General features: G+C 37.3%; 1 protein-coding gene across 3 annotated transcripts in view; it reads left to right on the top strand.

The window, feature by feature from the left end:
- The window catches only part of CADPS2 (calcium dependent secretion activator 2), a 501,284-nt gene that overhangs the window by 350,000 nt on the left and 129,130 nt on the right, over window positions 1-22,154 (top strand). For all 3 annotated transcript variants that reach the window (XM_067564292.1, XM_067564291.1, XM_067564293.1), the window contains exons 14-16: window positions 7,438-7,539; window positions 13,093-13,156; window positions 16,916-17,039. In XM_067564292.1, the coding sequence (XP_067420393.1) occupies window positions 7,438-7,539; window positions 13,093-13,156; window positions 16,916-17,039 (290 nt within the window). The remainder of the gene's footprint in view (window positions 1-7,437; window positions 7,540-13,092; window positions 13,157-16,915; window positions 17,040-22,154) is intronic.

The raw sequence follows: 22,154 nt of genomic DNA, 5'->3' as shown, positions 1-22,154 counted from the left end.
CCATATGGAGAAGTGGGGATGCCTTTCTTGTGTTTTTCTTTTAACACAACAATTGGGTGACTAGTTCATTTAAAAAAAACACTGACTCTTTATCACACCTATTCATTTCATTTAAAAAAAGGGGGGAAAAACATGAGTCTGTATGAATTAGACTGAAAATATGTTGACTTCACCAATTGCCTGAGGAGAGGTGTTATCCTAGGATGTATTGTGCTGATGGTTTATGATGTGTTGAGATCTAAATCTGTCCTTACCATGAAATTTACAGCTGCACATTTTTCAACACAGTGAGCCAGGTCTGCTCCTGATAAGTCTCAGAGAAATTGTCAGTGAAAAACGTATTTACATGTAACAAGGAAACACTAAAACCAGATCTTGTATGTGTAATGTAACAGTTACCTTTTAGACAATGAAATCACAGCAGCTAATACTTGATTATAATGAAGTCCTCTATAGATTTGATAAGTTGTCCTGTGATTATTTTTAGTTACCTGTGCCCTGCCTATATGTCAACATATGCCCTATGTAAAAATACTTTTTAAAGACATGATTAGCCTTTGACAGGAAGATGTTAATGAGTCACATCTAAAATGTACCCCTAAAGAGATCATGAAATTAAACATGACATGTCTTCATAATCCATTTTATATACCTCAAAATTTGGCCTTTTTCTTTTGCTTGTGAAAATAAAGGATATGACCTGTAAGCAGATGTAGGAGCAGGCTGAAAAGCACATGCAACAGAAGGCTCTATTATACAAATTTTCTTTTGTAAGGATGTTTAAAGTATAGTTAATATAAATACCAAAAATAACCTTGCCTGCATTCGGTTGAAAACAAACATACATACACCCTATTATCACCTTTTGAGACAAAAGTCTGATTGAAGATCAAGGTATTCACACTCTGTCAGACTAGCGAGAGAAACTACTTCCAGAGATGAGGGCCCTTTACTGAGAACGTTCTGCCACCAGCCCTATGACATTCGTATCTAGGGTCTGTAAACTTGAGAGCCCTATTTGATCTCATCTGCTGCAGCAGTTCACAGGGGCCCCAGTCCTGCATTATACACAGTGACTGCTACAAATTACTTGGAGCATTTAACTCCTATTGACAGCAGAATTTCACAGGAGGCCCTCTACACTTTACAGGATTGTGCCAAGTAAGAAATGATAGGGGTCAAGGAAATCTCAGGACTCAAGGAAATCCCCAAATTTGATGTCGATCAATCACTTTTCTTAGAGCTGGATAGAGTATGGGTAACAATTCTCAAGAATTAAAGTAAGAGTTCCTTTCATTAAAAGGATGCTGGCATCTTCTTTTCTGCTAGGACACCATTTGACAATCTCCACTAGCAACAATGCTGCTACTTCTTACTTGATTTTCCTGACCATAATGAACACAGGTCCAACTCACAGAAGTGGGTCAAACCTTTTGATGTATCTAAAACCAGAGTGAGTGAAACTTATTGAAAAATGAGCAGAGATGACATTTCATCTGTACCCATCAGGCATGGATATATTCAGCAAAAACAGACAGTCCAGTCCAAATCCAACCGATCTGATCCTCAAAAATAAGTGAAAACTTTACAACAGTGAGGAAAAGTATTCTTTTTCAAAGTGTCATTAGCCTGGATTCATTTAGTTGTCCAATACCAACAGCATTTGAAATTAATGAGATTTTGTGGTTGCTGTTTAGGAGGAAAGGAAAATCCAATTTGCCTCTTCTTGTAAGGGAAGATGATGCTTAAGTAATGAAAGGTAGTTGGTGGTCATCAGTAGAGTAGGCCATCGACTGTATAGTATTCTACTGTCCTTTAAGACATCTGAAAATTACTTGGGCCTACGGATGGACCAATGAAAGAGATCATAAACTCATTCCCAACCAGAAAAATGTGCCCTGAGTTGAAATTGAAAAATCAAGTCACCTGTATAACTTTTCCTTGAGGGTGATAGTGGGCGGGGGGGGGGGTGTCACAAATATTGCTATTAGCTCCAGAAGAGTACTGAGGTGATTTCTGTAGCAGTAAAGCCTTATTGCCCCACAAATCCAATGGAAAACAAAGATTTAATTCTAATTGTCCTGGCCTACCAGGCCATAGTAGTATGTTCCTGTGGGGATGACAAAATAAAACAAAAAACATTCAAGTAACTAGTTAAAAATAGTCAGTGCCATTTTGGTTTAGTCTCAATTTAACTTCGAAGCAATCGAAGAAAAAGATTTGGAAGAGTAAAACAAGCATGTGTTTTGAAATGCATTTTTAAGATAGAACTATTTTGGGGCCAGGTGGTGTACTCTTAACTCTTGTGGGTGAGCAGTTACCTAAGGGAGTAACAGAAACTGCATCTAAAAGTAAACATTCACCAGTGTAACTCAGGGTATCACTACACTGCATTAAAACACTTGCGGCTGGCCCGGCTGACTCAGGCTCCCGGGGCTCTGACTAAGGAGCTGTTTAATTGCAGTATAGACGATAGGGCTCAGGCTGCAGCCTGAGCTCTGGGACCCTTCCACTTTGCAGGGTCCTATAGGCTAGGCTTCAGCCTGAGTCTGAATGTCTACACCACAACTAAACAGCCCCTTAGCCCAAGCCCCGCAAACCTAAGTAGACTGGCACGGACCAGCTGTAGGTATCTAATTGCAGTGTAGACATACCTCAAGGGGCTCACTATCTGGCCTTCATTTATATCTTACTGGGAAAATAACATTTTTGTATGCTATTCTGCCACAGTAAGATTTAAGTGAAGCAAGAAAACCATGTTTCAAGGTTGGGGCTATTTTCAAAGAGCACATTTTGGAGAGCTCAGTAGTCTCTTATTGTATATAGTACACATTTTATGACGTCTTTTTGTGCTCTCCTTATTCTTGCAGCACGCTCAGTTCTGTCGAAACATTCACTGAAAATACATCTGGCAATTCTCAAAATTTTAGGTGTTGTTGGTGTACTTCTGTGTGACAACAAACTCTGTCTGTGAAGTGACAGTTCCTTTGTATGTAGTGATTCTAGTCTTTAGTGCAGGTTGACAGATGTGACATTCTCCTGGTTCACCTTTCTCACTTGTCATTATCTGGACCCCTGGCTCTTTCCTGTCACATACGTCAAATGCCTCAGTTAGGTTTAATATGACAGAACTATTTACTTTATCACTCCAGAGCACAATCTCTCTTGACAATGAAATCAGACAGTGAAATTTACTCAAATTTGAGCACGTTCCATCTGTCAGGGTGCTGAGGCAAAGTGTCAGGGCATCCATCAAAAGAGAGAAGATAAGTTATTTGTTCTTTCACATCAAATGTATGTGATAGTATATTGATGTACATAGGTACACATATCTTCACCATATCTGATTTTTATTGCTGTCTTTGCAATAGTTTAAAGAGTTCAGGCATGTTTTCCTCCTTGACCTGACAGGTCACAAATATAAATGACTGGGGGGGTGGGAGGAAGAGATTTTACAGCACATTTATGTCATGACCAGGTAACAATCTATCACTTTTAGATTTAACCTTGGCAGAGAAAGTAAAGATAAGAGTTTAGCCAGTTGACCTTTCATTACTTTCTTTGATGGTTAGTTAAAATAATTAGTAAATGGAAGTATTGACATATCTTTTTAAGCATGCTGTACAGGGAAATATCATGAGTTTTGTATGGCAGATATATAATTTTGGAAATGTTTCCTTCAGGTGTCTGTAACTCTTCTGTATTACCTTTCATGCAATAGTTTTAATGATTCAGTAAAACATTCTTATTCAGGACAAGACTTAAGCATATGCTTAAACTTAAGAGCTTAAGTACTGTGTTATATAGGATTGGATGTAAACATTTATTTAAATACTTTCCAGAATCAAGGCCAGTATTCCTTGGACCATATCACAATCTTCTTAATCATTATAATTTATTTAGAAACTTAGTACATCAGGTAACAATTTTGACATTATAATTGAACGTCTGTTTTTCTCTTTGTTACTTTTCCTGCTTGTTATCTTTTGATGTTCAAAGGCTGAAAATAGACTATTTAAATAGTAGGTAAAATTTTATTCACAAATCATGTGTACTATGTTGCCTTCATAATTACAAATCTCTTTAAATGTTTATGTTTTAGAGCATAATGCTGCAAACCTTATTCCTGTGAGCAGTCATGCATAGTTCCATTAAAGTCAAGCTCATTGACTCAATGGCGTTACTTACTGGAATCGTAATGTTTTAAGTATCAGGCCCTTAATTTTTTTACCTTTTATGCCTCATTCAGTTAAAAAAAATAAAAACAACTTCCTTAGCACAAAAACCTTGCTGAGGAGTTTAAATCGGCAATACATTTTCAACATTTATTTGCAGCTTGTTGAGAAATACTACTCCAGTATTTTGATATAAATGTGTCTCTGTATATAAAAAAATAAATACATTTGAATGGATGTGACATTTTAAAAACTGATATATATTTTATAGAAAATAAAGTATTGAAATATTTATAGTCTGAGCAAAATAGGAAATAATTATGAACATGATTTGTTAAAACATCAATTATAGCCCAACATGCCACATTTGCTGTGGTAGCTCACAGGAAATCCATTCCTTTTTCAACGTGCTGTGGACTGACAGTCTGAATTCATGGCCTAAGTTCTTTTCATTAACCATAACAAGCCACAAAGATATACTGCTGCTTAAATTAATTGCTAGTATTCTAAATGTCATCAGTTCTAATCATCTTGTTAATTCAATGCCCAATATTATTTTAATTATATCAGTTTTTCTTTTGACACTTTACATGAAGTAAGTATAGTATTTTATTAACATGCAGACCTGCTCATTATAATACATAATGGTGTGTACTGTCATTGAGAAACATAGAAAAATGAGTTTGCAGGTAAACTTTTTTTTTAAATTGCTATGTACTTCATTTAATCTTCAGTATAACTAATGCATTAATTATATTTATATGGTGTCAAGGGAAGGTACATTATAATTTGTGTGTACACACATTCACAGAATATAACTGCTTCAGTTTTTCTAGGTAGTTAGGATCTCTCAAACTGTACAACTTTTCTCCAATCACTTATCTATTCTTCATGTTTTTTGAAGTGATATTAGATAGCTGAGAGGCAGAATAGGGTGATTGTATATCCTTAGCTCCATTATGAGACTGAATCAAGAAGGATTTACGTTAAGTATATATAAGTAGCTGGAAAAACTTACACAGAAAATTGTATTGGGAAGATAAGACTTTTTGGGTTCTGGATAAGACATCTAAGGTGAAATTCACCTTGGTTTGGGTGCAAGGCCCTCTGAATCACTAAAGTTTCATAGATGGGGTTTCATGGGAGAGGAGAATATGACTGAAAGGTCACACCTGGGGATCTCTGAAGCCTTGCATGTGTGCTAGTCTTGTATGGCGGGTTGTTCTGGCATGGCTAGCTGGGATGCAATAAAAATGAGAAAAGGGTGGGGTGAAGATTGCTTGTTTTTGTTTTTTCCACTTTTTCTGAACTCAAAAGTGGCTTTTGAATGGATTTTGTTCAAACTTTCTAATAACTGGGTTGAAACCAATCATCAAAAATTTCTAATAGAAGAGAGAATTTTTATCACAGTCATTAGCATGTGAAAACATGTGATTATAATGAAAGTCCTGAAGTAACCTTACCTACAGCAAGAGGTATTAAGGGCTCACTAAAAGAAAAGATATTAAAGACCAAAATTGCAAGGATATTCCACAGCATTTTGGTTTATTAGAAATTCCCTTGAAAACATTGATACCTGTATAAATTTGTTGACACCAGTTAAGTCTTTTAAGGAATCCAGTAATAATTGTTCCAGAGGGGTAGCCGTGTTAGTCTGTATAAAGCAAAAACAACGAGAGTCCTGTAGCACTTTAAAGACTAACAAATTTAATTTCTGCAGGCATAAGCTTTCATGGGCTGCAGGGTTGCATCTGGGTTGCAGCCCATGAAAGCTTATGCCTGCAGAAATTAAATTTGTTAGTCTTTAAAGTGCTACAGGACTCTCGTTGTTTTTGCAGTAATAATTGTGATTCATTTGGTATATGAATGCTCTTTTCTTAAGGTGTATATTCCTTCAACAATTCATAATAGGCAAAATTTATCATTGTGCAGAAAGCCAACCTAAGGTCTATACATCGCGTAAATCCCACTTAAGAGTGGGACTTAAACAGTGCAGAGACCTTGTGCTAGCCCTCTGTACAGAGATGAATTTCACCCAGGCTATCAGCTATCAAAGCAAGAGATGCAGTCGAGCTAATGGTTTATTTTTATATCAAGTATTTGCCTATATTTAAGAAGGGGTTTGTGTTATTTGGTAGGTGTTTTTAAACATATTAGTGTAATATTATTTTAACTGTTGAAACATTGCTTCTCCTTTTGCAAGTGCAAATTTGCCCTTGTGGTTTTGCACCTGTAAAATGGAATTACAAGTGCCAGTCAGAGGCTCTGCACTTTGAAATACCTGTTTTCCACATGTAAAAATGAAGCTAGATGTGCAAATATCCACATTTGCACTGGCAACTAACTTGCCAGTGCAAATTTTGCAGGTGTGAATTGCACCCATAAAAAGGGTACTTCTTAAAAGACAATTATTAATAACTGCAAGTTGAATGAGCCAAAAAAAAAAAAAAAAAGACAGTTCCTTTTGAAGGAGCTCATTTGTGCGGTCCCTTTTGCTGTATAGCTTGTCTTCCTCCTATGTTCTGGTGGTTGCTCTGTCTTGTTCACTTGCTGCTTCCTGTCCATATTAACTGGAATTTAATTTGGTAGTTCTGATCCTAATTGATGCTCACTCCCTCTGAAAGGGATTCTTAGGAGCTGCCTTTTAGAGGTGGGGAACTTTCTCATGGTGGGCTGCCACATCAACAGCATGATGCCTGAGATTGGGTACTCCCAAGGATCAGGGAGCTGGAATTCAGAGGACTATGGTCAGAATAGGCCTCAGTTTTGTGCTGGAATGCTCAGTTGTGTATGCAAAGACAGAACCTAGCTGGGAAATGGATCAGAAAGATTGTCTGTGCTACCTTCTATTGGATAAGCATGGCTGTTATTGAGAGGGGTCTTTATGACCTAGAGAAGCTGGAATGAAAGACTACAGGGAAATGGGGGCCAGATAGATAGTTAAGAATTTGAATTTCTAAGCTCTAGTGTAATTGATTTTTCAATATAAGTTTCAGCCTGCTTCAACTATATACATACATTATTACTGGGTTTATTTCAAAGCATTGGTAAGGGGGCAAAGGGCAGGTAGAACTCCTGGCTGTAGGGATGGGGGAAAATGACTATCTTTACATTAAAAGATGTTGTTCCAACAAAACTCATTTGCATAGTTTTAATCAACTAAAACATACCAAGACAGAAGACCAATTTAGTTTCTATTATTCTGATTAATAGGTGGAAGAAAGTGTTAAACAAAAGATTAAATAACTATCTCATATTACAGGCCTGATGGAATTGGAACAGTCTCAGTTGAAGAGAAAGAAAGGTTTGAGGAGACTAAAAACAGACTTTCTTCTCTTTTAGAAAACCAGATGAGCCATTTCAGGTGAGTGTATAATTTATTCAGTTCATTTAAAACGGTTTTGACATGGTAGTGTTCATTGCTGTGACCATGAACAAGACATAGTCAATATAAAAGTTGTTACTTGAGGAAAAATTCAAGTCATAGTAAATAAACCATAACGCATTTATATTGGATGTCTTTCTAAAAAAATATCATTTAATTTAACCACATGATATTGGCCATAGTGTTATATATACTTATATAGTAGAGGAGATTAATTCCTTCCAATGTGGAAATCACTGGGTGAAATTTTATGGCCTCTGACTTTCTGCATAACAGACAAGATGACCATAGTGGTCCTTTTGGCCTTAAAACTTATGGCTATAATTCTAACTCATGATTAGCTGAAAATGTTTAATGAAAAAGACATACTGAAGTCTTGAACGGCATTAATTGGTAAAATCCATATGCAAACTGAGTCCCCTGATTGGTTGCAGCTGAATTAAGTTAAAACTATTTTTTAACCTTTGAGCTAATCAGATACCATATGCAAATCTCTGTTTCCTGACTGGACCCATCGGAGGTAAATATTTTTCTGGATATCTAACCTTTCTTTACTAACCTTTATATTTGTATACATTTCCTCCACGTATCAAGCAAAGTCCCTGCTCCATAATCCTCAATGAAGAATTTGTCCATGCTGAGTTTCAAATTTCAGCCTTTTTTGTTGTTGCTCAGTCAAAAAAAGCTTGATTTAGAATTATATCACAAAGGAAAGAGTATTTCTTCAAGTGATTGTTCACATGGATTCCACTCTTGATCCACATTCACCCCATGCATGGAAGATCAGGTTCTTTTGGCCAGCAATGGTCCACTGCAGCTGCACCTTGGCCCTCACCATGACCTGAGGACATAAAGGATAGACTAGGCCCAGCCAATCTTCAGTTCTTTTTTACCATTCATGGCAGCAAAACAGAATCCCCGAAGCGTCCGCCTGCTTCTCGAAACACAGTGCTAGCTAGTGTTAGTTAGTCTCGGGTGCCTATTGGCAACACACACATTCACAAAAGAAAGAAAGAGAGAGAGAGGAAATTTCTTATTTTAGTCAGGTTCTGGAGTTAGCTAGAACATGAGCTCTACCAGAATGTCAGAAATGAAAACTTTGTGGTTTAAAATCTGCCCCTCATGTGAAGCTTCAATTCCACTTAATGATGAGCTGCCCATTTTGTTTAGAAGAAGAACATATTCTTCAGTGATGTACCATATGTCATTCCTTCTTTAGGTGGACTCAGAAAGCTAGAGAAGCCTGCCTGAAATTGTTCCTCCTGGAGTATTTAAGCAAACTCCTCAAACACAAAAAGGAAGGACACAGCTAAACCTTACTCCTTAGATTGGTCCCTCTCCAGGGGTGCCCTGGTGAGCCCAGATTCCACCCTGAACTTCCATGCTATGTAGACCAAGAGGCCCCCAGTCATCAGCCTCCATTCCAGCTTCAGTTACCTCTGGTGAGCTAGGAAGGAGCACTGCTCCAGAACTGGGCTAAGTCACAAGACTCATAAGTCTTAGTTATCTCAGGCTGAACAGCCAAGCAGCATCCAGCAGCCTGAGAAGGGTTCCTATGGTTCTCTGGAACCAACTGTTAAGAGAGCACTGGTGGTACCCATTGACCTGCTTACCACATCTCTCTTGGTACTGAACCTTCAGTATCCAGCACTTCTGCACAAGCAACCTCAGAACAGTGTTCCTCAGTGCCCAGTATATCAGTAACTAGTGTGTTGATACCCAGGGCATGTACAATACTGAGTGATTTTTATATATGAGCCCGGTACTGGGGTCTTCTCTTACTGTGAGGTTGTATGTGGTGATAACTAAGCCACCAGCTATCAAGTTTGTCAGTCCAGCAAATTAAGGAGAAATTGCCAGTATCAACTTCATCCCTTACCGGCTGAGGGGAGCACAGCAGAGCCAGGGCACTCATGACAGGACAGCTCCTCCTTTGGAAGAGATATATTCTTTTATCCCCTTTGGGGCATAGTAGGAATTCCTCTTCTACCTACCCTCCTTCCGCTCCCTGTGAAGCACAATAGGAGTCAAAAAGAGACTACTCTCGAAAGGGCTCTGTAAGGGACAGCAGGAAATGACCTGTGTCCACCAGACTCACTGATGATGAACCTCCACCTCTTCCTCCGCTACCTCACAATCTGAGTCTTACACCAGGCAACAGATATGATTCTAGTGTTAAGAGTCTAACAGAAATGCCAAAGGATCTCTTTCCTTCTACCTCCCTTTGCCCTTCCTCTTTTATTTTCATTAATCTTGGACTCAGAATACCTCAGACCAGTGGATCCTGGAAATTGTACAATTACAATTGTAAACAATTGTATCCAATTCTTCTCACCCCTTACCCATCCCTTTTCAGGGACTTTTCTCAGAACATACTGTTAAAACAAGAAATGGAGTTCGTTTTACAATTTGGAGCACTGGAGGAATTGCCTTTAGAGTTCAGAGAAAGGGATATTTATACCTCTTACTTTTTCATCGCAAAGAAGATAGGGGTTTGGTGTCCCATTCTTGCTCTTCAGCATTTCAACAAATTCATTTGCCATTTTACATTTAGGATAGTGATGCTAGCCTCCATGATTCCTTTGTTGGATCCTGAAGATTGGTTCTCAGCTCTCAACCTGCAAGATACCTATTTCCACATAGCCATTCATCTGGCCCACAGGAAATAGCTCAGATTCATAGTAGGAACCAGTGCAAGGTCCTGCCCTTTGGTCTTTCCACAGCACTGAGGTTATTCATCAAGTACTTAGCAGTTCTGGCAATTCATCTAAGCAGAAAAGAAATTCAGGTCTACCCATCCCTCAATGACTATCTGACCTGAGTAAGCTTAAATTCTTAACATTGCTGGAAGCTGAAAATCATGGTCTTAATAAAGACACTGGATTTATGGCTTATTACAACAATCCATAACCCACTGACCCCCCTTCTTGTCCTATGACTGCAGAGGTGTTAACAGGATAGTTAACTTTGAATAGTCTCTTAGAATATGTGTTAACTACTTACCCTGAACAATCTGTTCCACCTTGTATTTAGCTGTGGCGCTCTGAGTACCTTTCCCACACCTGAAGAAGAGCTCTATGTAGCTCAGAAACTTGTCTCTTTCACTAACAGACATTGGTCCAGTAAAATATATTACCTCACCCACCTTGTCTGATCTGAGTAAGATCACCTGAATGGGTGATGAATTCCTTTGAAATAACTTTAAATCTCTTTGCCACTGTGGGCCTCAAAGTTAACCTCAAAAGGCCCTCCCTGTCTTTTTACATGGACAGGACAAAACCATTCAGGAACACACCAAGAGTGTTTGTAGCATTTGTGGAGAGGGTCATGGGTCAGGAAATATCTAAGAGATTGTTTATGTGGGTCTCCAACTGTGTAAGAGCATGTTGTGAGTTAGCCAGGTTAGATCCACCTACACACACTAGAGCGTCTGCTGCTGATCTGAAGAATGTCTATGTTCCTGAAACCCATAGGGCAGCTACAAGGAACTTGTTCTGCACATTGACAAGCCAAAATTCTTTGGTAGAGGCTTCTGGACCAGATGCCTGTTTTGGAAGGGGGCTGTCCTACAGTTAGTTAAAGTAGGAATCCCACTATCTGCCCCCAAACAAACAGACTGACAATTACTTGTTAGTCACTAAGAGTGGAGTCCATGTGGGCAAGTACTCAAAGAGGAAAGAACAGTTACTTACCCTACAGTAACTGTGGTTCTTCAAGATCCGTTGTCCGCATGGATTCCACAACCCACCCTTCTTCCCCACTACAACTACTTTTCTGGGATTGGGGATTGACAAAGGAAATGAGAGACATTAGGGCCTACTCTGCCCTTTATGCCCACAGATGGAGAAGAGGTCATCTAGTGCTCAGGTGCAGACCCAATGAGCACTGTTGGCCAATATAATCCAATCTCATTCAGATGGAGCGCATGCCTACCAAGAGTGAAATCCATGTGGAGAACATATCTCAGAGAACCATAGTTTCTGTAAGGAGGTAACCATTCTTTTTTTCCACTATCCCATAACTTAAAAATAGCTGAAATATATTTTCTTCAAACTCTCCTAAAAAGTTTACCTCTAGGCAGAGACAAAGCATGGAAAAATGTAGCTGATTAAGGGAGTATTTTGGAAAAGTATGACTGCACGAAAATAGGTAGTTGTAATGGAGACTGTTTTGTAGTCATAACTCTACTGGCTGCTACAATACAGAACTGTAAATATTAATTAGGACTTTGTATGCTTAGGTTGTTTTCTGCATTGACTCAGGATTACATGCATTTTATAAGTATTACATTATTTACATATCATATGAAGGAAGCAACACTTTAGAACATGCCCAGTGGGACCCCTTGATTTGAAATGCTAAATGTAATCCAAAGATCAGTAACATTTATTCATAAACTATGTCACCTACAGGTTAATAGGAGTAAACAATAGAAAAGACAATACATGGATTATGCAAATACACAGAGAGGGTTTAAGAAGGAGGAGGCAAATACAACAGCCAAATTTGTAATTTTATTTAAAGGTGGATTAAGGCTAAGGATTAAATCTGTTTTGCTAATTTGTTAATACTCCCAAGAGTTGCTAGCACAACAATAAGAAACAAACAGAATGAAGGAGATAGTGTACTGGTGCTATGTCTGCTGAAAATATTTGTCTGACCTCATTTTCAGGGCTTTATTACAGGTTGGCCAAAGTGATTGCTAAAACTCATTGGTCTGAATCCTTTTATTACTGGTAAAATGATGTTAGAAAATGAAGCAACCATTCTTATTAAACAACAATAATAATAATATTAAAAGAAATTTAGTTTCATGCAAATAATCTCTACAAAGTAGAAAATCCCTTTTTTGATTGGGGATATATGAGTGAGATACAGGTTTCATAGATAAGATTAGGAGAGGATATGATGGTCTGAGCGCTACAGAGTTGAAAGAGTGGCAAATTTGTTTTTTGCAAGGTTTTTTTATCTGTTGAATGTATGGAATTTTTTTTTTAATTAGTTAAATGTCAAAAGTGGTGGTGCTGTGTGACATAGAAAGAAATATGGTTTGAGTCCTGGGGACCTTCCAAGTAAAGTCAATATAAAATGCATTCATATATCATATACAATATGGAAATTTGCATCCATTTCAGCATTAATAAATTTAAAAGTGAGATATTAGAGATTTTCTTCTGATTGTTAAACTGATACTGAAGCAACACGATGGACACCTCTGACACCAAATTCAGAATATTTTTGTAAATACCCTTCATAGTTTAATCACCGTGACAGGTGCTTTTTACCTTTTGGACTTTCAGACTCTTGGGGCTGAGCAACAGGTGTTCAGGTTTCATTTAATTTTATCCTCTATATTGGATTAATGAAAAGATTTAGAGTTGTCTTCCGTCAATATACAGTATACATGAACCTTCCATTAATGTAAATTAAGGGAATAATGTATGCACATTACATGTAAATTAAAATTCTTAATTTAGAAATGACACTTCTGATAATGTATCCTGTTGATTTTTTTTTTTTTTTTTTTGGAAGATATTGTTTCCCTTTTGGACGTCCTGAAGGAGCTTTGAAAGCCACACTTTCATTACTTGAAAGGGTATGTTTTCTTAATTTGTTTTAATCCTGCTGAAGTGCCTAATCTGTTATTATTGTGCCAGTGAGGACACGTGCACTTCAGTTTAGATACTGTGCTACTGGTTTTATTTATGCACTGCAACATTTTCCAGCAATGACAGATAGTAGTTCCATCTAGAACATATTTACTGGAACTTCCCTTAAATCATTGCAATGATTCCCTATTTCTTTATAAATTGATGGTTATTCAGCACACCCTCTCAAATTTCTCTTGAAACATAAGTTTAAAAAAACCTCCATACAACTGAAATAAACACCCCGTAAGAGCAAAATTGGAGCCAATATAAGAAGAAAAGGCTATGGGCTAAAGTCAGCCAAGTTGGCAAAGGGAGATGGAAATAATCCCTTTTCCTGCAAATCCCCTGCACTGGTCAATAGGAAGGACAAGCAGTGTTAATCACATCTATTCTCCCTGGGGGAAGAGGAGCTTTATATTCTAGCAATGAATCCTTAGGAGCCTTGGCAGCAGGAGGCTGCTGAGGGAACAGGGCCAGCCCTAGACCAAATGGCTCCCCTGGTGAGGAGCATTTTTGGTGCCTCCACCCTCCATTAGTTAAACTTTTGAATACCTTATTTTTTATTGCATTTGGAGCCCATTTCACGACTTTGATGCATGATTTGCAGGCATGATTTTTCCCTGTCATATAAGATGATCAATTTGCACTCTAGGATTTGTAAATCTATCTATTCATGCCATATATAAGCAAATTCATTTCCTCTAAGCTTATAGAAACTTTTTAATTTTAAGAATAACTGAAATGTACTAATATCAAGAAACTGAACTGTGTACCAACATTGGGTGGACCAGTATTAAATAGTATTACAATAGGTGACAGCCTTAGAATGTTAACTCTAGTCCTTTAGCCCTGCCTCTTATATACCTGTGAGGGCATGGCTGACAATATTCTAGGAGGTTTGAGGAAAATGTAGTTCTCAGAAAGTCTGGAAAGATCCACAAGATTCTACAAACATCCAGAACATTTTGTGAGGTTAGTGAAAAAGAAATCCACATACGGAACACCCAAAACATTTTACTTCAAACATTCTATTTTCCTGTTTGTCGCTAGCAACAAAAACAGCACCCCGAGCCTGGTGCTCCCGAAGCCCAGGTGGCCGCCTGGGTCACCTGCCCCTAAAACCACTCCTGTGAGGGAATGAACTAAAACAAAGCATTGGATAGCCACCCAGGCAATACTCCTTTTATGTAGCACTGCCCAGCATTTAGATAGCACCTGTCCCTGTAGATCCCACCACAAAGTGGAAGTGGCAGCCATTTTTTGCTACTGAAACATTCCCTTGGCAGATTTTCTGCCTTGAAGGCCTCTGCCAAGGTCTATACCCAGTGGTGAGTCTGATTCTATCTATACATTTTGTTTTAAAATGAACTTCATGTAATATCTTACCGTATGTTTAGAAGTCTGTTATGTGGAAGCAGCATTTCCAGTTTGTGTTGCTACTGTTACAAAGGGCCAGGTTTTCAAACCTGAGTGTGGAAAATGTGCATGTTTACATCTGTGCCTGTAAAATGTACATTTGCATGTGCCAGTGCCAGCTTAGCATGCACAACTGGGACACCATGCTTTTTTTTTATACTTACTTTTCAAAATTTTGGTTCATGCTGTCTAGTTTAGACTTTAATTAAAGATCAAGTCTAGAAATCAGAACTGAATTCTGGTCACAGTTAACTACAGGCAGCAAAGTGCAAATAAGAAAATTTTAAATAGCAAAATTAAGTGATGCAAGCGAAAAATTAAAGTAATTTCTAGCTTGATTGCATTATTAAATATAGTGTTCATGACTGGACGATGTCAGAGTCCCTTAGTATTATATTCAATGAAGATATAAACATCACAATTTGCATATTAAATTCTCCACAACCAATTCACTTCATTTATAACTGTGTCTTGATTTTTCAAACCAGTGTTTAAATTTTAGCCAGTAATTAAGTGTATATAATAAAAAATCTTTAATTTGTTCAAATGCTTACATTTTTCCACACATTGAAAAATGTAAATAGTACTTTTCAGGATATTTTTGACCTATTTTATTTATATATTAAACTACTAAAAGCCAACATACCTTTAAAGATCTTGAGTGACATTGAAGTTAATGGCAAAGTTTCCATTGTCTGTCCATGCCAGAAGAAAGACAGGAGGCCATGCATGTGGTTTTAACTAGGCCACAAGTTATTCACCTGTAATATCTGGGAGTACCCTGCAACAAATTGTGCTGTGCAGTGAAGAGGGGTCGGCTTCCTGCTGATCCAGACATAGGAGCCTCAAACCTCCTTCCTCTGCTCCCTTAAAGAGGGCAAGGAAAAGGAGGGGTGTCACTTCTCATTGCTGAGATGTAGAAGACCCAAATTTCCATTACTCAGCTCCCATAAGGGATGCTTTCCTGCAAAACCTTTTCTAGTCCATTTTATCCAACAATTGTATCCCTTCTATACCAAGTACCTGCACTGGTCATTCGCCACAAGTTTTATGAATTAAGTTGCAACATTATAACCTCACTCCCCTACTCCACCTCACCTGATCCCAGGTGAGCTATGGGAAGGCCAAAAATCCCACTCCACCCTGGCCACTCTGGTGGTGAGAGAAAAATTCCTTCCCAACCCTACAAGAAAAGGGGCAACTACTGTAATGCCCACAGCAGCTCAAAAGGGAACCTGATCCTTTTGCCAAGATCAAGGGGGAGGGAGGGAGTCCCAATCTGGATAAAAAGGGGCCTCTCCATGTTTGCATGTGGTATAAATATCCCCGCCCCTCTTCTGGTCAGCAGGAAGGGAAATGCAGCAACCTTGCCCTGACATAGCCCCATCTGCTTCCTACCCTTCCTGTCCATCCCTGTAAACTTTCTCCCTTGTTCCCACCTCCTGTCAGGGAGCCCTTAAAGGGACAATACACCTTTTCTTACAGTTAGCCAGATAAAGACCCACTCTCATAAAGGTTGCAATGGGTACATTAACTTTAAAAGGGGTCAGGATTTCATCCTCAGCCCATTTTATCTTGGTTACTACATTTTAAGTGCTGGAAGACTAGTCAGTTATAATTAAAAAAAAAAAAAAAAGTGTTGCAATTTATGATCTAGCCTTCTACTGCTCCAAAAATTCATCAAAAGTCTGGTGCTTGTCCTGCCTAAAAATTCTTTTTCACAAATTAGACCTACTGAATTTTAATAAGCGTATGAAGAAAGAAGAACAGTTAATAATGGCAAGTCTTGATGCTGTGCTCTTCCTTTTTTTTTTTTTTTTAATTTCATCTGTCTGTGAATGTTATGTTCATGAAATTGTGGGATGCATTTCACTGGCAAAGGCCTATCATAGTATAGATAGGTGCTGTGCAAATTTTGCTATCATGTCCTTAGCTGTGTACCTTAATCTAACCTTCAATACTTCTGGTATTCCGTCTTGCTTCTCACTAGAACAGAAACTGACAAGCTGAATGGTGCTACACTGTAGGGGTGTTCTTATAATGTGCATAAATGAGAACAAGGATGAAACCATCAAATTAATGCAATATAAACCAGGGTTTGAACTCAAATCTCCAGAGGCAAGTAGCTAGTTTATTAACCAACTGTGCCATCTATTGAAATGCCTCTTTGATTTCTGCCTTTAATTATTAGCAAATCTAAAATAGCCACTAGTGTACATTCAGATTTTTCTCGTGGGCTTTAGATAATGTGTGTAACCAATGTGTATCTCTGTCTATCTCTGGGATAGGTTTTAATGAAAGATATTGCCACGCCCATGCCAGCAGAAGAAGTGAAGAAAGTGGTTAGAAAATGTCTGGAGAAAGCTGCCTTGATCAATTACACTCGACTTACAGAATATGCCAAAATAGAAGGTTAGTACAATGATCAACTGCCAAAGTGGCTGTAAAAGCCAACAATGCCTATTAACTGAATATTCTGTGAATAGCCTTTTCCCTTTCCTGAACAAACCTGTACCACAGCAAGGGGAAATGTCTCATTAAAATCTCAGCTGGTGAACCATAGAGCTTTTTCCTATTCATTGCTTTAATATGCCTCCTGGGACCCTGCTTGAATGCAAGATCCAGACTTCAGGTTTAAGTTATCCTTTGTTCTTATTTGATTTTCATTACATCTAAAAGTGTGTTCATGGCTTATTTTTAATTTCTCTAAGTATTCCTAATAATTAAATTACTTACAGTATCTTCTTGTCATATCAGTAATAACAGTACCCTGAAACTTGGAAAACAAGATGATAGAGGCCTTATAAATACCTTAGACAAGCAGGTAGATTGATAAGAGTAATTTTATTTGTTGTTGTGATGCCTTATGATTGTCAGTCAGAGATGGAAATCATACTGATATATATAATGAGATGTAACAGTAAACTCTTGAAGTATCAATTACCTTTTGATTACTTATAAATGCAGTGACAGAAGTATTAGATATCATGATGATCTGCACTTTTTATTTATTTACATATTGTGTACATTTGGTGTAATGAGATTCATCAGGATTGTTGCTAGTCATTGAGTAGTTTATGATGTGCACCGTTACTGTAATACAAGCTTTATGCTGAACAATAAAGCATAACATTGGGAAAAGTTTATGAATCTATAAAATTCAATAAAATTATTTTCAGAAAGCATAAGATAATAGTGTACCAGTCATCTGTTGTATACTGGTACAGAATTAACTTTAAGTTTAGGAAAAAGGTATGAAGGTCATTTTAAAAAAATATAGACAGTAGATGAGTTAGTTCAGCAGAAGAAAGACCATGACATATACTTAAGAATTACATGTTATTACTAAAAATTAAACTCTATTTTGATATAATTTATTTTTAATAACATTCTGGAATTAAATACACTTATACTATCAAAACCCAATGAAATGAAAGGAGGCCGAGGTAGCAGTATTATAAAAAAAAAAATTAAAAAATCTCCCCTTATTCCGGCTCTGGTCAAATTCACTGACAAACATGAGTTAACCAATCTCATGAGTGATTAACAAAAAAAGAAGAAAAAAAAGCCATCTCATCACTATAGCAACCAATATTATATAACGGCAGTAACAACATGAAGCCACCTTAGTAACCAGTTTATTATAATTAATTATGATATCATGTTGTGTTAGAGCAAGGAGGATGAATATTATAATTTTTTTTTTTTTTTTGGAAGAATGAGAGAGGCAAGATATCTCTTCTCTCTTAGCTTTGATGATAGTATGCATACTCATAATGGGGACTTTTGCTGTTCAATAATCTTGAGCTTTTAGCAAGACTGTTAAAATAATAGGTATAAAAAGATTAGACATCACTAAAGTCTGTAAAAGACTTAGAAACTTACTGATGGCCAAGTGGACGTAGAATCAGTTAATTTACAATTAAAAAAAAATACAGCTTTGCACAGATGTTCTGAATTTTATTCTGGAGAAGTGTGGGAATGCAATTTTCCTAAGGACCACATTCTGCACTTTAAACCACATATATAGTTCCCATTGACGTAAACAGGAATTCCATGTGAGCATCCAAGGCAGTAATTTGGCCCATTGTATATTTTGACTAAAGTGAATTTCTTTGTAGTGGGTTAAGCCACTGCCCTGGCTGATGCATAATTAGAATGCTCTAAGTGAATCTACAGGCATGTAATGGAAAGCCACAACTACAGAAGTCCATCTTTTAAATTTTATTTTATGTAATACAAATACATAACATCTAGAAGACATGTTTCTTAAAGAACAAGAGAGCACTGTTGGGGGGGGGGGGGGCTACAGCTTCATAATAGCCACAAAATGTACACATCAGCTTTCAGTTTTAGACCTGTTTCCCATCCCACAATGAGGTTATTACATGTCCCAAATCCCTATTTGGGGCCAAAAATTCATTTGGCAGATACCTTGTCCAATAGCTTGACTTCTGTCCCTTTAGATTGATCGCAATCCTGGTCTGCCTTCATATACTGAAACGGGTTTCTGACTCCCCATAACAATTACTATGTCTATTACTATTTTATTACTTGTTTACTGCCTGCATTGAACAGTGGGAAGCATCTAGCATTATGTATCCTGTACAGCATTCATGACGTTCTCAAATGTAACTATTACTTTGCTAATGGAACTGATGCCTAATGAATTAATATTTCCACAGTCAATGAACTAGCTTCAGTTAGTCAAACATCAGCCTACTCCATGTGCTTTAGTGGTTGTATTGACTACAAGCCAATAACAATGAAGTGCAGAATAAAGCCACAAAGATGGGTATTATAACAATAGCAAAATACAATATTCTTATTCTGTGTTTTACTGTTTTTTCTCTCACCAATTTCCCAAGCACAATATGGGATGGATATGCAGGCTCAGTCATTGGGCATAACCCAGAAAGAGAACTGTCCCTAAAATATAGTCAGATGGAAGTAGCAAATCCTCAAAGACTACATGGAAACACGCATGCATTACACCCTCAGTGGGAAAAGTCGGGTGATCTGTGAAAACTCAAACAGGACAATCTGGGATTTAAAAATATCCTGTAGATGTTACCTCAGTATATGGAATGAAAATGTACTATATATTTAAATACATGCTGAAAATAGAAAATACTATTATCAACAAAATTTCAACATGAGTTCAGCTTATTTTAATCCTCTTTCATTTTCCCATTTTTCTACCTCCTTTCCCCCATATCTCTTCATCACCAAAGAAGGAAGTCTGTTCAGAATATCATTATTAATGTTATCTATTTTTGGATGAATCGCATGTAATTAATTCATTTTTTTGAATTGCTTAATGATATTGAATTTCAGTGTCGTCTGCTTTTTTTTTTTTAACTGATTTGTGGTGGTTTGGTTTTTATTTGTAGAGCAACAAATGTAGTTTTCTGTATGTATACAGAAAGTCAGTGAAAAATTTTAAACAGACAAGCACTGAAATGCCTGATTTAATATCTGTTCTGCTTTGATGGGGTTAAATTAAGCATTGTATTTTTCTCTGATGGTGTCCTTCATTTTCTTTTCTTACACTTTAGCAACAGCAGAGAAGGATCCAGGTGATTACTATTTGTGTGTATGCATGATTGTACCATTGCTTTCAGTGTATTATATTTAAATTAATTTAATATATTTATTCATTTAAACAATCTCAGCATTCTGACCAGAACTGTAATAAAATATTACAGTTAAAGTTGTGATTGTAGTATAGTACATGCCTTGTTTGTTTATAGTGAAACATTCATATGGTGTGTATTATTTATTAACAATCTAGGTAATTATAAAACTCTGTAATTTCTGGAGTCTGGTATATTTTTGAGGACAATATTTTCATCCCATGCTTTTTCTTTAATTGAAAAATATGTAGAAAGGAGTTCATTAATAGCTTCTTTGGTTTTTTTAGTTCTCTAAATTTATAATTAAAGCGACATTGTAAAATTACTTGAGACCAGAACTTTGTTTTCTAAGTATAAGCTTTTATGAAACATAATGGGCTAAATTCTTAATTTGGCCCTGTTATTACTCAGTTCTTACTCATTGATTTTAATAGAAGATGTCCTGAATAAGGACCTCGGGATTTGGCCCAGTGTAAATGGAATTGTTTCCAAGAAAACTTTTAAGAAATGGGGGGGAAGATTAGTGCTGAAAAATTGTTTAAATGGATAATATTCTCTTGCATTGTTTGCAATTGAAACATGACACTATGTTTCTAATGTATGAGAATCAGAAAGTGAAACTTATTAAAAACCATAGTGAAATTGACTAGTTTATTTTCATTCATCCTCATGAAGTCTCTGTATACTGGGCTTTTTCTGCAATGCCCATTACTGCCTCAGTGGGTGCCCCATGGAGTCTTCTGCTTTCTGCTTTCCCTAGTTGTTTGTTTGTTTGTTTGGGGGAGGTGTACACACATGGCTTACTCTAAAAGTGGTCAGATTGGATTAGTTTAATCTCTTTTCGAAGCTAGTTCCACAGTCAAATGCTCTCAGTTAAGAAAGCCTTATCTCTGTCTCACGTTTCATTTGGATCTTTGTAAACTGCGTTGATCCAGAGAGCAGCTGGCATGAGAGGTCATGGATGGACATGTAGTTACTAATATACCTGGGTCCTGACCTATTGATGGCTTTTAAGATCAGGAGTAGGAACCTGAACTAGCAACAGAAACCTCATTGAGTCACTCTCTGATGAAAAATGCCATGATTATTACCTAAAGTGGTGGAATAGAAATGTTTTTGTTAAATCTTCAATGTCCTCTCCTAGTCTAAAAATGAGGCTTAGTGCATGTCTGGCTAGGAGTATGGTGCTGCCAACTCTCACAGTTTTATCATGAATCTTATGTGTTGTGCATTTTTTCTTAAAGGTCCAGCTCCTGGACTTACTCAGTTTTGTTCTAATCTCAACTTTCATTTTTTTTAAAAAAAGTAAGATTTCTAGTGCTCATGGCTGCAGAGAAAAGCTTGAAAATACTAACTGTAAAGGCTCAAAAGTTCCAGAAGGGAAATAAAGAGAACCCAAAATGTGTATTTAAAAAAAAACCAAAAAGATAAGCTAAACTCATGGTTTTTTGGGGACCTCACTCATTGTTTCTCAATTACTTAGGGTTGGCAGTACTGGGTGTGTGTTAATCTATGGGAAACACCTGGCTTCCAGGAGGTACTAAGGAACAGATGCTTTGGTAATCATAGTTCTATTTGTGTGGACATTGATGTCCTCAGGCACGATGAATCTTGAGGACTCTGGCAGCACTGTTCCTCTAGGAACTCAGCAGAGTCCTCCTCTGGACTGTAGCCCCTGGATGTCTTAGGATTCTTTGCCTTGCAGACCACATAGAGGCATTCAACAAATTTGGTTTCTGGAGTGAAGCATTTTCTGCATTTGAGACTGAAGGGAAGAGGACTACTGTTTTGCTTCCCTTTGTCTTTGACTCTGTCTACACTGGTGCACATATTCAAGTACTGGACTGTGTACATGCTTGCATGTGCTCCCTAACCCCATACCAAGTGTTCA

Source organism: Emydura macquarii, unplaced genomic scaffold, assembly GCF_026122565.2.
Source record: "Emydura macquarii macquarii isolate MOO-44397 ecotype Brisbane River unplaced genomic scaffold, CSIRO-AGI_Emac_v2 contig_2636, whole genome shotgun sequence".
NCBI lineage: Eukaryota > Metazoa > Chordata > Testudines > Chelidae > Emydura > Emydura macquarii.
This window is presented reverse-complemented; position numbering and strand designations above follow the sequence as displayed.